The sequence below is a fragment of the Podarcis gaigeae genome, assembly GCF_964106915.1.
Source record: "Podarcis gaigeae genome assembly, chromosome: 16".
In the NCBI taxonomy this organism is placed as follows: Eukaryota; Metazoa; Chordata; class Lepidosauria; order Squamata; family Lacertidae; genus Podarcis; species Podarcis gaigeae.
The window spans coordinates 40,649,635-40,662,070 of record NC_139693.1 but is presented as its reverse complement, the minus strand read 5'-3'; the positions used below and the strand labels follow the sequence as shown (position 1 = coordinate 40,662,070).

The 12,436-nt window shown below is 41.5% G+C and overlaps 1 protein-coding gene across 3 annotated transcripts in view; it reads right to left on the bottom strand.

The window, feature by feature from the left end:
- KNTC1 (kinetochore associated 1) overlaps window positions 1–12,436 on the bottom strand; it is a 95,768-nt gene that overhangs the window by 33,222 nt on the left and 50,110 nt on the right. For all 3 annotated transcript variants that reach the window (XM_083717845.1, XM_083717844.1, XM_083717846.1), the window contains 6 exons: window positions 9,197–9,313; window positions 8,429–8,538; window positions 6,168–6,375; window positions 5,355–5,444; window positions 4,839–5,010; window positions 2,670–2,728 (listed from right to left, as the gene is read on the bottom strand). In XM_083717845.1, the coding sequence (XP_083573971.1) occupies window positions 2,670–2,728; window positions 4,839–5,010; window positions 5,355–5,444; window positions 6,168–6,375; window positions 8,429–8,538; window positions 9,197–9,313 (756 nt within the window). The remainder of the gene's footprint in view (window positions 1–2,669; window positions 2,729–4,838; window positions 5,011–5,354; window positions 5,445–6,167; window positions 6,376–8,428; window positions 8,539–9,196; window positions 9,314–12,436) is intronic.

The following is a 12,436-nucleotide window of genomic DNA, read 5'->3' as shown; positions in this document are numbered from 1 at the left end:
CTTTGAAGATCTCCACGAAAGAATCCTCAATTTGCAGTGTATTTTGATAGTGCAAATTTAAAATTTTATCTCTTTCCTCCTTTGATCCCAAAGTAATCAAGCAATCTCTTGGCTTGTTCTTTTTTTGTCTTATTCCAAGTCTGAATGCACTCATAATCTTAACCTCCTCCCCCTGCAGGCCTTCTTGCCAAAAGTCATAAAATTCTTTTGTAATAAAGTCCACCAAGTTGTCCTGTTCACTTTCTGGGACAAATCTTAATCTTAAGTTACGATCCCTCCTTTGAAGATCTATCATAGCAAAGGATAAATCATGGTCCGCCAGTTTCTTTACAGCCGGTGGTATTTTTCCCTGAATTTCAGTTGCAACCTCCTTTGCCTCCTCAGCAATCTTTCGGGTAGTAGCTGATTCCTCTAGGAGTCTCCCAATATTCTGAGCATTAGCAGTAACTTGAGTTCCCAATTCTTTTAGGCTAGAAGTATTCAGATCAAGTTTTTTTGAGATCTCAGCTACTTGTTTACTTGTATCAGTCCCTTGTTTCGTTAAAAATTCCAGAGATTCATTTATTTTTCCAAGAGCTTTCGCCAAAGCATCTTCTGCAGACATGGCTTTAGGTTTTGTTTGTGAGGCCGCAGCTGCTCCTATCACTGAGGCCCTTCTTGGCTGTGTAGTGCTGTAAGTTTTGCCGGATCTCAGGTTTTTCTCCTGAGCCTGATCTATCTTTCCTTTGCCATCTGCCATGCCACTATCAGCCAGGCCAAGGTCAGTCCCACACTCCTAGATTTGTTTTTACTAGTAAATTTCCAGTGGCTCAGCTTCTAGTTGCTTAGTTGTTTCTCACAATGTAACAAAGTCTCCTCTAGAGGGGGGAATTCCCAACTTGCATTCACAGTTCACAGTTCTTACAACAGATATATTGTCTCAAAGTCCCCCCCCCCCCCGTCTCTCTAAAGGGGAAAAAGTCCCCAGTTCCAGCACTTTTTCCTTAAATAGTTACGAATATGTAACAGTCCAGGTAAAAGTCCTCAACACTGTATCTTTCCCAGTTATTTCAAGGCTCTCACTTTTGACAGTTCAAAGTTCTTTCTCCCTTCTTACAGGGTAGTCCGTTCCCAGGATACAAAAGACAATGGATAAAATTCAATTCTTTCCTTTCATGCAGGTTAAATAGTTCAATGACAATTCTCCCTCACCGCTTCTACCCGCTAAGTGAGGGGGTATCTTGCTTTTAGGCAATGGGTTTGTTATTCAAATGCAATCCTCAAAGGTTTCAGTTTAATAGTCTCTTTGCTTTCTTCTCACTACAATGCGGTAAGGCAGACTTCCTTTTTGTACCTTTCCCGTGGTGGCCAATCTTTTAAACTTTCAAGCAATTTAAGTCTTTAAATCTTTACTCTTTAAAGTCCAATTTAAGCTTTTAATCCTACTCACGAGTAGATGCTTTCAGGATCAATTTGCCGGAAGAAATCAACGCTCTCCGATAATGGCGACGCGGCTTCGCTCCACAGGCTGGGTAGCGGCTCTCAGCACCGCGCTCCCCCCGACACCGTTCCAGAGCCTTTAAAAAGGCTCTTTCGCAGTTCGGAGGGGTCGTAATGGTACCCGCCGAGCCTCCTTGTTTACAGGCTTCTCCACCTGTAATTTTTAAGGGTCCCCGCTTCGCCGTAGTGGCAGGACCCGAACCCGCGGAGCAGACTTCTCCCGGAGCTCTGGGAAAAGTCCGCCATTAATCGCTGGCGCTGACCAGAAGGGCTAGTTTTGCTGCCTCTTTGTCCACAGTTACAGCCTCCCCAGTCATGTGCACAAATTTGAGGTTGAAATTTGAGGTTGAAGCTGCCTTATGTTTGGTGACCATGCTCAGATTGAACCTCTGCTTTCTTTCCAACCACCTTCTCCATGCTCACTGACCAGAGCTGCAAGTGCTCTCCAACTACCTCCCCATTGCTCTCCGTGCTCTCGCTCGGCCCACTCTCTGTCTGACCACACTCAAACACTCTCCTGGGGTGAATGCAATGGCTGATAGGCTTGCCAATAATTTTTCCAGCTCTTCCACCCCCTTTTGACATTTTTCTTCTGTCCCCCCCCCCCCCATTTTCCCCACTCTTTTCTATTTGTTTGTTTGTTTTTCAGGCATGCACGTAAGATTACAATTGTGTTAAGTAAACTGAGTGTAAATTGCAGGCTTTGGCTTCCAAGCGGTTTATGGCTTAGTGCACTAATACCTTGAATTGGGGAGATGATGTGAAAAAAGGATCTTCTAGATATGTCAGTTCTATACTTTCTGCCTCACTCTCTCACCATTTGGTCATATTCTAATGTAGCCAAGGAATAAAAGACCATACCGATGAAGGGGCTGGCTTGAGTGTCTGGGGATACCATTGGTTTAGACCCCATCTGAATGGCATCCCTGAATGCCCTTGCCACTCTCTCCTGCGGGGAAGGAGTAAGTCTGCCCCAGCAACTGGTGTTTAGAGGTAATTTGCCACTGTGCATGGAGGGTCCATTTACCTATTATGAGCCACTTTTATGATATGCTGATATGCCTGCCTTTCATGAATTTACCTAATCTGCTTTTAGAAAGATGCCCCCTAAATTTGTGTTGCATTCATCTCATCTTGCAACAAGCTAATTCCACAAGTTAAAGCAAGATCAAAAGTATGTTCATCATTACCTTCAAAAGTTTGGAGATCAAGAGAATTTTTGGGAATGATTCCTCACTGAGCTCTGGATCTACAAAAAGAAAAGCCATAAATGATTTTCCAAATGCTATCAGAAAACAGAAAATGGCTCTTACCATGGATTTTGAGAAGGTTTGAGAAGCAGAATCAAGGATATTCAATTGACGGGAAGACTCCTCTTCCCACTGACTCAGACAGGCTGAGCTCTTTCAAACATTTCGTCTCCCCAACCAGGGGGAGAAGTAATCTTGCCTCCAGATCAGCTGGCAGGGCTACGGGTGACCCCTCAACGCCAACATCTTTATGGCACAGCACCACAGAGCCATGCCAATTATTTTAAAAAGTATAATAATAATAATAATAATAATAATAATAATAATAAAAAAAAAATTATTTATATCCCGCCCTTCCCAGCCAACGCCGGGCTCAGAGCGGCTAACATCAAATGTATAATACATTAACATAAAATCAGACAATTAAAATACATCCTCAAATCAGATCAGGATCAGAATAAAATCCAATCGGATGGCAACCCGCAGATTAGGGTGGGGGACCTTAAGTGCACACCAGGCCCAACTGTTTGTTCTGAACTTATATTGGCCTGCGAGAAAAATTGGGAGGCCACTTTCATGCAAGTTCTTATGAAAGGGGAGAGGGGGTCAGACTGAAGCCCGACCAAAGGCCTGGCAGAACAGCTCCGTCTTGCAGGCCCTGCGGAAAGATGTCAAGTCCCGCAGGGCCCTAGTCTCTTGTGACAGAGCGTTCCACCAGTTTGGAACCACAGCCGAAAAAGCCCTGGCTCTAGTTGAGGCCAGCCTAACCTCTCTGTGGCCTGGGACCTTCAATATGTTTTTATTTGAAGACCGTAAGTTCCTCTGTGGGACATACCAGGAGAGACGGTCCCGTAGGTACGAGGTATAGCACGGGGTGAATGTGATCTCGCAGCGAGGACCCCAGTAAGGAGTCTCGCCACGGCATTCTGCACCCGCTGGAGTTGGGGGAACTTTCCACAGGGCCCCATAGGCTTGCCAGTGCAGTGCTTTTTTCTAGAAAAAAAGGTGCTGGTACTCACCATTAAGTTGTTACAGAAGTGCCACATTTTAAACCACCCCCCCTAGAGTGCCAGTACCGCGTACCTGAGTACCCCGGGGGGGGGGGAGCATGGGGTGGGGAGACAGAACACATCAAAGAACCCTGCCTATCTGAGTCAGTGGGAGGAGTAATCCTGTCAATCAAATATCCTCTCGTCCACACCTGCAAATGTACCTTTACCATCAGCCTAAGAATGAGCTGCTGCAGGGAGCTTGCTTTTCTGCCAGAAAGAAGACTTGCAAACATACTGTGTGCAGTTCTGCATGCCTCACCTTAAAAAAGTAGAATTGGAAAAAGTACAGGAAATTGCAACCACAATTATCAAGGGGCTGGAGCAACTCTCCTATAAGGAAAGGTTGCAGCACTGGGGACTTGACAGAAAAGGAGAATAAGAAGTAGCATGATAGGTTATAAAATTATGCATGGCACAGAGAAAGTGGATAAAGAAAAGTTTTTCTCCCTCTCTCATAACACTAGAACTTGTGAATGAATGAAATGAAGCTGAATGTTTGAAGATTCTGGACTTTTCCATGCAGTGCATAGTTAAACTATGAAACTTGCTCCCACAGGAGGCAACGCGGACCACCAGCACGAGGGCTTGAAAAGACAGCTAGACAAACGCATGTCGGATGAGGCTATCAGTGGCCACTAGCCAGGAGGGCCATGCTCCGCCTCCCCACTTGGACGCAGTAATGCTTCTGCATACCAGTTGCTGGGAACTCTGAGAAGGGAGAGTGATCTTGTGCAAGGGTCCTGTTTGTGGGTTTGCCACAGTGAGAACAGGATGTTGGACTGGATGGACCAGCGGCCTGATCCAGGAGGCTCTTCTTATGTTCCATGCACAGAGTGCTTGAGTTCACTTCTCCCTGCCCCACATTCCTTCCTACTCCCTTTTCCTCTTGTGTCTTGTAAGACTGTAAGGCTGAGGGCAAGCTACTTTTAAGTTAATGATTGCTGCCAGCTGTTCTGGGAACTTTTTTCAGCTGAGGAAAGCCAGGAAAATTCTTTAAATGCATCTCTCTTCATTTAAGGTTTAAAAAGTGGTGTTTTGTTATTTTTTGCAAACTTACAAATGATTTTCCAGAAACACTGCAATGTTCTAAAGAAGATCAAGTGGAAAGGCAGCCTGGTTTGAGCAGCTGGTGATAAAGGAATAGCCTGTTCAAAGGCATACTGATGTTCCAGATCTCCAGGAGTGGAAGTTCTTTTATAGGATTTCAGGAGTTTTATGAGCTTCAGGGCCTAGAGGGACGAAGACAAAATGCTCATTCCAGAGCTGGCTTTCAAAAGATAAATATACACACCTGGATTAAGATTCAGGCAGGGCGACTGAACTAATGTCGTTACTTAACAAATTATTTAAGAATAATGCCTGTAAAGTACAAACTTTACAAATGGACTAGCAGTACTACTTGTTTCTGGTAACAAGTATTACTTGAAACTTCTAGGTGATTCTAGAGGTTCTCTTCAAAATGGATTATATATGCAGCACTGGGTTAGAGTAATCCATAGTTCATCAAACAGATCCCCCATTTAAAAGCCAGATTGCAATTCCTTAAGTCAATTGGCTCAGTTCATTATCTTACCTGATTCAGAGAGATGCCTGCTGCTTCCACACCAGCCTTTTCTATGATTGTCAGAAGACTTTCAATCCTTTCATAGTCATATGGATCAAGCTGTTCCAGGGATTAGAAGCAAACAGGAAACAAAAACACAGAACAAACCAAAAGGAATGGATAAATCCCAGAAGATAAAGCTCATAAAAACAAATACACGTCAGGCTGCTGAGGACAGAAACAAAGCTCAGCCTTTGGTCATGCTCCCTCCACTCAGTGACTTTGCTGTCACAAACATGAATGCCTCTTGCCCTTCCCCTGCTGACCTTAACCATGGATAGTGATAACCAGGTTCTCTCATAACCAGAGTTTGCTAACCAGATACAAACCCTGGTTTAGATGGAACAAAGTTAAATACTAACCATTCCAAGGTCAAATTCACATGCAGCTATTAAGTGCATGTAATGATCACATGTGGCAGGGACAGCAAATTGAGCACAACTTGTGACTCTTGGAGACTGTAATGTTGGGCATCTATCTTCTGTAATGAAGTATTAAATAAAAGTTAGTTGCTCTGGAGGTACTTTCCTGAGATGGGTCTAGCGGGCTGTCATAATCTAGTTAAGTGCAGGTTGGTCTGTGGGTGGCCTCATCTTAAAAGCGGTGGGGTTGAAACTAGACAGAGTTTCAGCCTCTTCCTTCTAATTAGTATGAAAAATTATTTGCAAAAAACTGTTAGGCTTAATCAGTCCATCCTTCTAATTAATACTGCCCTATTCCATGCAATGGAATAGAAATTGTGGAATTTAGGTTTGGGGGATAAACATAGCCTGTAAGTTTTACCTTGTGCAACATTACACTGAGGCTTGTAACCAAGTCAGTAGTGCTTTTCAGAAGAGGGATTGTTTCTGCAGCTCTGGCCACTACCAATGCTTGAGTCTGATTCCCAGAATGCCCCCCCAAATACCCTTCAGCATGACTCATGCTAGCATTCTGGAGTTGTGTTTCAATGCAAAGCTGCAAAGCTGAATCAGTATCCAACTGGAAAGTGCTGAAAAGAAAAGAAAAAAGCACATGGAACTGGAGGGATAAAACAACAAAAAATATGTATCTTTATTCATAAAACCAATGATTCAGTCAGGGAGGATGTTTTGAATACAGTAAGAGTTGGGAATATTTTTCTGGGGGCCTCTCCAAACATCTTTTCTATTGTACATTCATGATGATTTGATATCAGAGCAGTTATACATAATTCTATTTATTTATTTATTATTAAAAAGTGAATTTCACTTATATAAATAATTAAGTTAGAAATAACAGCCAATCACAAACAGCTTACATAAATCAAATTAATTTAACCACATCCAAAATTAATAAATTAAATCTTAACTTCCAGTGCAATGCATACAGAACAAAGAAATGTTCCATTGACTAAAAAAATACTTCTGGGACGTTAAGCTTAATTACAAAAAAGGAGGCAGGATGTTAACAATGGAATCAATAGTCAACACACAATCTGGAAGATGGTGTCTAGCCTTAAAGTTCATTTTATCAAAGATGTATTTAATATGGAGAATTAGGTAAAGGTAAAGGGACCCCTGACTGATAAGTCCAGGCACAGCCGACTCTGGGGTTGCAGCGCTTATCTTGCTTTACTGGCCAAGGGAGCCGGCATTTGTCCGCAGACAGCTTCCAGGTCATGTGGCCAGCATGACTAAGCTGCTTCTGGTGAACCAGAGCAGCGCACGGAAACACTGCTTACCTTCCTGCCGGAGTGGTACCTATTTATCTACTTGCACTTTGACGTGCTTTCGAACTGCTAGGTTGGCAGGAGCAGGGACCGAGCAATGGGAGCTCACCCCGTCGCGGGGATTCAAACCGCCGACCTTCTGATCAGCAAGTCCTAGGCTCTGTGGTTTAGACCACAGCACCACTTGCGTCTCATGGAGAATTGGCACAGTCCAAATTTTGCATTTTCAAAAATTACTAGTCTGTTTTAACTTTAATCATGTTTCTGGTGAAGTAGTCAAACTGAAAGAGAAACTCGGGTGATATCAGATCATCATACAACTCTTGGTTAAAAGGCTACATCTAATTTGTAAGCAGCATTACAGTGGTACCTCTGGATACAAATGGGATCCAATCCGGATCCCCGTTCACATCCTGAAGCGAACGTAACCCACGTCTGTGCAGGTCACGATTTGCCGATTCCACGCATGACGTCATTTTGACCGTCTGCGTATGTGCGAGCAGCAAAACCCAAAAGTAACGTGTTCCGTTACTTCCGGGTTGCTGCGAAGCACAACCCAAAAGCGCTCAACCTGAAGCACATCTAACCCGAGGTATGACTGTACAGCAATTCCAGAGAAAGGATATGATAGTAATGAAGTTCCGTTTTCAATACCTTTTGCGCCTGCAAAAGTTTCAGGGTGGCATATTGCTTCATTTATCACTGCATGACCTGTAACTTCCTGCTGAAATCCTGTCATTTTTTTAACAACAAATCAAATTTTTTAATGGGGGGGGGGTTGTGCTGCTTTTGTTGTGCTAAAGTGCAGGAGTGGCCCCTCCAGATGACAATAATACAGTAACACTGAGGAAGCTTTGCAGAGCAGGTAGTAACATGGAAGGATATGTGGACAGTCTAGTATAAATCCAGCACTAATGAACATACACAAGAGCATACGAATAGCCCAGATGGATCAGGACAGGGGTCCATCTAGTCCAGCATCCTCTTCTCACTGTGGCCAACCAGATGCCCGTGGGAAGGAAAACCTGAGCACTCTCTCCTTCTGTGGTATCCAGCAATTGGTATTCAGAAGCATGACTGCCTTCGACCGTGGCCAGGAGCCAACCTTAGCTACTATGAAATATTATTGCGCTAATGATGTGTTACAGAACACATCTCTTTAAAAAAAACCCAGTTCAGAGGGCCTATTAGGCAGACATTTTATTTATTTTATTTCATAAAATTTATATACCACTTGATTGTAAAACACACATACCTCAGAGCAGTTTGCAAATGATATTTCTAAATTATTTTAACAAACATTTATGGAATAAAATGGTGTTTTTATAGCAAGAATGATATTTAGCTTTCTTACCTGCAGTATTTTAGTATGAGATCTGTATCCACATTTGGATGCTGTACCAAAGTTCTTAGAAGCTCTTTCTTCCTTACTGAGGGCATTCTAAATAAATCCTGGAAAGAGATCTATAAACAAAATGCCGAATTTAAGAAAATGGAAGTGGTGGAAACACCATTGCCTGATGAATAACAGAATGTCTCTCTCCCCTCAAGTTCTTCCTCTGGAGCAGCTCCTTCTCCACTACTTGTTTGAGCTTCACACATCCACTTCTCTTTTGGCACAAAGAATTGATCTAAGCTTCCTTGTCTGGAGTGGAATGCTGTTATGGACATGCCTTTAGGCAGAGGGAGTCTTAGGAATCAGGTGGGTTTTAGCCAAATTTGGCACCTGGAAGTGGGAGCTCTGTTCTAAGTGGCCCTATCTCTCCAATTTAAAATTATATCAGCAGCAAATGCTGCAACTCATTTACTCTGGAGCATGCACAAGGACTTAAGCAAAACAACTCTAGAGTAAGTGTACTGAAGGGTAAAGTAAATGTTCTTACATGTTTCTGGCGTTTGTGCAGCAGTAAGTGGTCCAGTCACTCATTTTACTCACGTCATGAGCAGATTACAAAAAGTCACCAAACTTCAACAGAAAATGTGCAGCAGCAAGGTTTGGAGGAATATTTATCATCATATATATGTGCAAATATTCTCTGGTCAAAGAGCCAATTTAAGAATCAGCTCCCAGGAAATGTAAATAAACCATTTGATCCAAATTCAAACACAAAAAAGCACTCACACCAAGTTTACCAAGCTGAATACCCCATTCAGCATCTGTGATTAATTCTTCAAATGCTTGTTTCTCGTTTGTCTCTTCATAGTGACTGGCTAGCTGCACTCCAACAAGACCAACTGCCTGTTTGTGGGGGGGAAAATTGTAATGAAGAAAAACACAAGTGTACTTGCAATCATTCACAAACCCTTCAGGTATTTTTAAAAAGGAGCCTCCTCATGCTTTTGTATCTTATTGCTTATGCTATCATTCAATTAGACTTTTCTCATATTATACTGGTTTTATTTTTCCTTAACTATCTAATCAATGAATAAAAACAAAAAAGGGGAAAAATATATCTCTGCAACAGATCACATCAATCTGTAGTGCAGTATCATATGCTGCAAGAGTAGCTAAGTCTTCCAACAAATGAACAATTAGGGGAGATGTAAGTTCCTTACAGTGTCATGACGCCAGAATTTTGGTCACCAACTGTGATAGGAATTTTATGGTCTTAGATATATGGCAACGTTCATAACCACACGTACATAGATCAGCACAGGAAAGCCAACCTGGAACCATTTTGATTCCTAAACTGAGCAAATGTTTCTCTGCATGGTCAAAATGGAAAAGTCTCCCCATTGTCTCTTTCCTCACAAATCCTGTCTTAAGGACACATTTAAGATACAAGGTGTGAGCCTGTGACCTGGCTCAGGAAATAAGTATTTTACCACTACAAAAGAATGGCCAGGCTCCCCAGGAAATCCAATCAAGTAACCTGCCAGACAGGAGATAAACAAGGACAAGAGAAAAACAACATTTAAATTTCTGTGATGTAGGTGGGATGTATCTGAGGGGTGGTCTTAGGTTACACCCCTTCTGTGATGTATGCATAATGTTTCTGGGGGTGGGCTTGATCTACAGGGTGGCAATTTCAATAGTCTTTATAAGGCCTTGCAGGCCATTGTTCTAGGTCCTCTTCCTCTCCTGCGTGTGAGGGGAGCACCCTGTTGCAACAGATCAATAAAGATCAAGCTTACTAGCTGCTTTGCTTCTCAATATTCTCTGGTTGGCCTCTGTTATTTTCTCCTACCAATAGGGAACCTATGTAAGGACTCTATATGGGCTCTTGGATACCCCATAAGGGAAAAGGGCATATTTTTATTTACAACACAACAGAGCACACAAAGCCCACTAAACTATGGCATGACCGGTCGGAGCGAAACAATACAAATTGAAAGCGTTCGCAGATGATTTAGTTTTGACCCTACAGAAGCCAGAGCCTAGCACGAAAAAAGCATTACAATTGATCCAAGAATTTGGCCGGGTGGCGGGATTTAAATTAAACAAACAGAAAACTAAAGTACTGGGAAAGAATTTGACAGACATAGAGTCAGAATGGTTTCAGAAAGAGACAGAGTTAAATGTGGTTAAAAAAGTAAAATACCTAGGGGTAAATATAACATCAAAAAATCTAAATCTGTTTAAGGATAATTATGAGAAATGCTGGTCAGAAATTAAGAGAGATTTAGAAAGTTGGACAAGATTGAAACTTTCTTTGTTAGGCCGAATCGCCGCTGTAAAGATGAATGTATTGCCAAAAATGTTGTTTTTGTTTCAAACTTTACAGATTGTGGATAAAACAGAATGCTTCCAGAAGTGGCAGAGAGAGATATCGAAATTTGTCTGGCAGGGCAAAAAGCCCAGAATCAAGTTTAAGATATTAACTGATGGGAAAGAAAGAGGGGGCTTTGCCCTGCCAGACTTAAGGTTGTATTATGAAGCAGCAGCTTTCTGCTGGCTAAAAGACTGGCTACTTCTGGAGGACACTGATGTACTGGATTTGGAAGGTTTCAACAATGTGTTTGGCTGGCATGCATATCTATGGTATGATAAGGCTAAGATTCATAAGGCTTTTAAGAACCATATTGTCAGAAAGGCAGTATTTAATGTCTGGACAAAATACAAAGACTTATTGGAAAATAAAACTCCAAGGTGGCTTTCACCATTAGAAGCTAAGGCCCGAAAAAGACTCAATATGGAGGCCAAATGGCCAAGGTATTGGGAAATACTAGAAAAAGAAGGAGACAATTGGAAATTGCAGAGTCAGGAGAAAATGAAAGACAAAGTGCGAGATTGGTTACACTATGCCCAGATTAAAGAAGTTTTTAAACTTGATAAAAAATTAGGATTCCAGGTGGAAAAATCGAAATTAGAAACGGAATTGTTAGAGCCTAAGACCAAGGTACTCTCAAGAATGTACAACTTGCTGTTAAAATGGAACACACAGGATGAAACGGTTAAATCGGCTATGATAAAGTGGGCACAGGACATAGGGTATAATATTATGTTTGAGGACTGGGAAAAGTTGTGGACCAGTGGGTTGAATTTCACTGCATGTAATGCTTTGAAAGAAAATGTAATGAAAATGATATATAGATGGTACATGACCCCAGTCAAACTTGCAAAAATATACCACTTGTCTGATAATAAGTGTTGGAAATGTAAGGAAAATGAAGGAACGTTCTTTCACCTTTGGTGGACCTGCCCTAAGGTGAAGGTCTTCTGGGAAATGATATATAATGAGCTGAAAAAGGTATTTAAGTATACCTTCCTTAAGAAACCAGAGGCCTTCCTCTTGGGTATTGTCGGCCAAGGGGTGTTAAAGAAGGATCGAACTTTTTTTATGTACGCAACAACAGCAGCAAGGATACTTATTGCTAAACACTGGAAAACCCAAGATCTACCCACCCTGGAAGAATGGGAGATGCAACTGATGAACTACATGGAACTGGCTGAGATGACTGGCAGAATCCGAGACCTGGGAGAAGAAATTGTTGAAGAGGACTGGAAAAAATTCAAGCTTTATCTACGAAAATATTGTAAACTGTATGAATGTTAAGCAGGATGCTTGATTTTAGACAAATTGGCACCATCAAAATAGATGAAGTAAATCATGAAGATAATTTAAATATAAGATGAAAAATCTTTTTTTTTAGATAATTATTAGGCTAAATTAAATTTTCTTTTGTAAGGATTGGAATAAATGTATCTAAAATTTGAAATATATTCGAAATCTGATAGTAAGGATGAAGATAAGGGAATAAATTGTTGTTTTTAAGTGTACTAAACTAGAATGCAGGAGCGGGAGATGTGAGGAAGTCCAGAAGTGATAAGACAATATGTGATATGCAATGTTATGTTCACTTTCTTTTTTACTGTAAATGAAAAACTTTTAATAAATATTATTTAAAAAAAAATAAACTA